Source organism: Carex rostrata, chromosome 1 (assembly GCF_964058835.1).
Source record: "Carex rostrata chromosome 1, lpCarRost1.2, whole genome shotgun sequence".
Lineage (NCBI taxonomy): Eukaryota > Viridiplantae > Streptophyta > Magnoliopsida > Poales > Cyperaceae > Carex > Carex rostrata.
In genome coordinates, this window is record NC_135918.1 from 1552323 (window position 1) to 1557437 (window position 5115).

General features: G+C 35.1%; 1 protein-coding gene across 2 annotated transcripts; it reads right to left on the reverse strand.

The window, feature by feature from the left end:
* Positions 1–1845: 1845 nt before the first annotated feature.
* Positions 1846–4751, reverse strand: LOC144564979 (NAC domain-containing protein 90-like). Of its 2 annotated transcripts, none has more exons than XM_078314587.1 (3): positions 4465–4751; positions 2335–2627; positions 1846–2183 (listed from the first exon to the last, which is right to left on the reverse strand). In XM_078314587.1, exons 1-3 carry the CDS (start codon positions 4661–4663, stop codon positions 1920–1922), a joined length of 756 nt encoding a protein of 251 aa, XP_078170713.1. In that variant the 5' UTR covers positions 4664–4751; the 3' UTR covers positions 1846–1919. The 2 variants fall into 2 exon arrangements, with proteins under 2 accessions (XP_078170713.1, XP_078170721.1); XM_078314595.1 differs by having other exon boundaries at positions 2365–2627; positions 4465–4699.
* Positions 4752–5115: the final 364 nt, after the last annotated feature.

Below are 5115 nucleotides of genomic sequence, written 5' to 3' on the forward strand. Positions count from 1 at the left end.
GAATGGCATGAGGCTGGAGTACAGCGCCTTCATCAAGGATGGGCAATGCAACCAACCCTGCTGGAACTAGAGAATTTGTTGGCCAGTCAGGAAGCTCTTGCCAAGCAGCTGGCAGGTTTGACGGTGAAGCACGAAGAGGAGAAGGCCCTGTATAGTGGTCAACGTGAAGAGTCGAGAAGGAACCGGTATCGACGACAACCTAAGACGGAGAAGGTCTGTCATGAACAATGCAAGAGGTGTTCATCTTCATGAGAGCTCCTAAAGGCCAAGAGGTCAAAGGAGCCGAGAGTAGTGAATACCGGAGTCAAAGAGTGGAGTGCTACAATTGCGGACGACGAGGGAGTGCCAGTTCAGGAAAAATGAAGGAAGTTTTGTGGTGATCACGAAGGAGAAGGCACCAAAGGAGGTCTCAAGTGAAGAAGAGTGGGACGCAATAGCGACTGTTGTGATGCAGTAGGTGTCCGACGTAGAGGACGTCGAAGAGGCTGATGAGCCTGAGGATGAGGAGATCGACTTTGAGTCATGGTTCTTTGAAGAACCGGTCGAGAAGGAGAACAGAGTTGTAAGGTGCGTGGTGACTGATGAGAAGAAGCCACAAGAGAGCACTGAGTTGAAGGTCATCACCAAGGAGGGTGATGATAACGAGATGACACATGGAAGTGTAGCTGTTGTGGAGAAGATTGCAGAACGAGAGTTCGTGCAAGTAGATGCAGCTCGTCAAGTGAACTGTCGAGATAAGATAATTTGACGATGACTTGTGCCAAGGTAGTGTGAGAATAATTTTCCAGAACCCTTCTATTTTGAAGATGACTATTATGGAAGATTGAGCGCAGATGTTTGAGCAATTTTATGCTCAAAAAATTGAAAGGAGCAAGAAACATGACGACCCAGATAAACGTGGAGTACCGAAAATCAAGACAACACCGAATTGGTGCTGAGGGAGAGTGTTGAAGTCAGCACCAAATTAATTTCTATGAAGATATCAAGAATTGTCTAGAAATTAGTAAATAAAATATCTTGTAGTGTAGGTTGTAAAAATCTCTAGAGGAAACCAAAAATATCTTAGGTCTAGATGTTTCCTTATTTTTTATAGAGCAAGTATAAATAGGAGAGCATGGTAAATGTTTGAAGACAAGTTATATGGAGTAGTTCTCTCTTGAGTCAAAATGTAGTAGTTAAGTTTTAGGATAGTTGTAGTATATTTAATATTCGGTATAGTGTGAGTGCTTGAGTAATATTTTGTATGTTATTTTTAGTAATAGTATAATCAACAGTATATACGAGCAAAAACAATTCAAATGGCTAAGGTTGCCCATCTGAATTATCACTTGATTAATTTAATATGTTCTTCATAATCATATATAGGAGCATTCTAGTGCTCAGACAATGGTTTAGGACTTTTTACCATATAGTGTAGCTTTCAAGTTTCAATTACCCTCTTTTAGAGATCATTTTTTATGATATATAGATTGTCTTATTTAAAATCAAACAAATTTTGTTCATGTCTCTCCCATTTTTACTTGTAACACAAGTCGCATCAGCAACTAGCCCAATTAGTCCTCTGAAAATCAAATGAGCTGCCACAAGACCAATTACATAATTGTTTCTGCCAACTTACACTGATTAAAAGAAAAAAAATAAACAAAGGAAAAATAATATTTTTTTCTGTATATCCTTAATTAAGTGTTGCCCAATTGCATAATTCTGACCATAAGCTCATCATATGCCATGTTTGACAAAGACATCAATTAGTAAGTCATGGTCAAGAATTTATATTTCTTTAGCCACTATCAGGATTTAAAAAAAAAAAAATATATATATATATATATAGGACTATGTCAAGTCTTTGAAGCTCTAAAATGATTTTAATAACCGTCTTCTATATATACTGACCAACACATTCTATACAAACAATTATTTCAGAACCAGTTTAAATCTAGATCAAGCTCATTAAGGAGACTCCAGTCTAGTGTTTGCTCAGAAACAAGAAGATCAGAGCTTTCATCGCCAGAAGAGGATCTACGGCTACATTCAGTTTGTTTTGATGCATTTGTGTTAGGTGGGGATGCTTCCTTTGTGATCTGACAGTTATCAACACTAATTGGATTGGTGGGACGGCGATCAAAGGATCGAATTGTGGCTGTTTTAACATAGACCCTGCACAGACTGAATTCCTTTCTCAGCTGCAAGAAATAAAAGCGATTCATTTTAGATGGATATAAAGATCATATAAACGGGCTATATTTTTTGTCTGTATCTTTGAATTGAATTATTGGAAATGAAGTATTATATGATTGTAAACTGATCGAATAATTACGAAAGAGAAATTCATACGACTGGCACATGATTTGGTAAACCACACACATTGTGTTGGAGTGCCTTGTACTCGTTCATCTTCCAATTGGTTTTGGTACCGGTGGGGACTCTGCCCTGGTAAAACACCATTGTTCGCTTCACACCGATAATGCTATTGCTCGATGAGAACACATAAGTAGGCGATCCTGTTGCTTTCCAGTACCCAGAAAGGGTCATGCGGGTCGGCCTCCCGCCTTGCATCTCCCTTTCCTGTCTCGGGCAAAAGAAGAACCATTGCTCTGGATCTGTTCTGTTGCCTTCTCCCGCAACCGCTGCATATAAATTAGCATAGTAAATTTCAGAAATTTGAACACTTTATAAGTTGCGCAAATGGGGAAGCTCCTTATTCCTTATAAATGAGTTAATTGTTCATAATACAAAACAAATTAAGATAAGTTAGACGTTAAACTAAAAAGTTTCTTAACTTTTAACATATTAATTTGATATGATTGTTTCCAGAGACTATTATTAAGTTAGACTTGGCCAATAGCACCATCATTGGACGTCTTTATCGGAAAAAAAAAAGCGTTGAAGTTACTAGATATGAAAGAATTGAATGGAATACGACGTGTACAGAGAGAGAACTTAATTGGCAGCTCCTCGGCTCTAGGGGTGTCAATGGGTATGATACAGGTAGAATGAAAGCATTTTCATACCCATACTCACTAAAAATGATCTTACTCATATCATATTCTTATCTATTAATATTTGACCTTACACTATCTCACTCTTATCCGTTAAAATTATCGGGTAATGAAACGATAGCAGGTGAATAACGAATAATACTACTATAATAATTAGTTTTATTATATTTTACAAACAGAACATCAAAACTCATTTATTTCTCACATATGCAATAATATTACTAATAAAAAATAAAAATAAATGTGCAATCAATTTCAACTAAATTGTATTTTTTATAAAACAAGAGAATTCAAAAACAAAAATATATCTTCCGACAAATTTAATTATTTAATTAAAGAACAAGACATACAAATAAAAATAATATTTTTAATATTTTCTTACAACAAAAACAATACACTAAATAACAGAAGTACTCACTAATTATTGCTCAAACATTATCATATTATTATATTTTATATAATTACCCTATATGGTAACGGGTACGAAATAGCATTTATCCATATCCTTACCTGTTTAGCTAAAAAAAAAAATCCTTACCCATACCCAATAAACTAATAAAAAAAAATCTTACCCATACCTGTCTAATCAAATTACGGTATGAGTCGGATAAACGGCTAAACGGGTATCATTGACACCCCTACTCGGCTCCTCCCAACATTCTTAGTGAGAGAAACAATTTCCGAGAGAGAGAGAAGCACTTGGCAGCCAAGGTTTAAAAAAATAGAGAGAGAGAAAAGTCATAAAACAAAAGAAGAAAAAAGAGAGAGAATCATAACAAGAAAGTTCTTACGTAGGTGCCTTGGGATTTATAGGAAGAAAAAAAATTCTTAGGTGGGGACGCTTTCTAGAGATGCTAAATTTAATAGGAGTTTACAGTCACAGTCAACATCTGTTGAACAATATTCTTTCAATCAAAACAAAATATTGAACAGTATTCTCAGAAAATGCTAGATAAAACTGTGATAACTAATCTAGACAAAAAGAAAAAAAGCTTGTGATAATTTTTTTAATAGAATTAGACAATAAAGGCTCGACTCATATTCCTTTCTGAAATTAGAAAAAAAAAAAAAACTGTAATAACTTGAAATTTGCTCCCCCATCACCAATAATAAATATATATAACATTTTGCATCTTGCTATTTTTTGTATCTCAAATTGCAACTGAGAGCTAAGCTCGTTATATATCGTACTTCGGCAAGAGCAAAATCAACATGATTACCATCGCCATTATGTATATAAAGAAAGAAGAAAATCATCACAAGTTGATTTTAGACTGGCATGCCTAAAGCATTATTATACGAGCAACTGGTAAAACATCATTCATGAATCTTTCCTCCTAACTTTTTTTAATGAAATCTTTATTTCGAATTTAAGCAAGCAAGGACACCATTGGGAAGTGATTGGGAAAAGAAAAAAAAAAAAAAAAAACAGTTGAGATGGAGAAGTAAGAAGTTAAGAACTAACATTGAAGATCCCTTGGGTGGTAATTATATACATCGAGCACCGGGATAATCCTTTCGATATCTGCTCGCGTGTTTTCCAATTTGTGGTGAAGATAAAACATCAGAAGCTCTTCTTCTGTCGGGTAAAATCTATAACCAGGTGTGTTCATGTTGAGCTCGTCGTTAATTTTCGACAGAAATCTATATAGATAAATGATCATATATTAACTCAAATCTAGTTATTCTTGCTTTGTAAACAAAAGCAATATATATATATGTATAAATTGGTTCAGCAACTGTGGCGATTCTGAGGAGAAATGGTATGTGGTATTGCAGTAGGAGAAATGCCTAGATAACATGTATTTATAGAGGCGACAGGGAAAATAATAAGAAATAAATTAAAAAAATAAGAAGAAACAGAGATGCAACAGGGGAGGTGTTTCTTTGAATAACTTCGACGAAATTTCAAGTCAACCGGAGAGACCAGGTCTCTACAATCTAATAAATTCAGAAGGACCCTCCAATAGTACAACCCTGATATTTGTATTGAAATTAAATATTAGCCTACGGGCTTTAAATGACAAATATATATATATATATATATATATAGTAAGGCTACGCTACTTCGCGAATTAAACAAGATGTTTTAATTCGCGCTCATATCTCTAGTTTC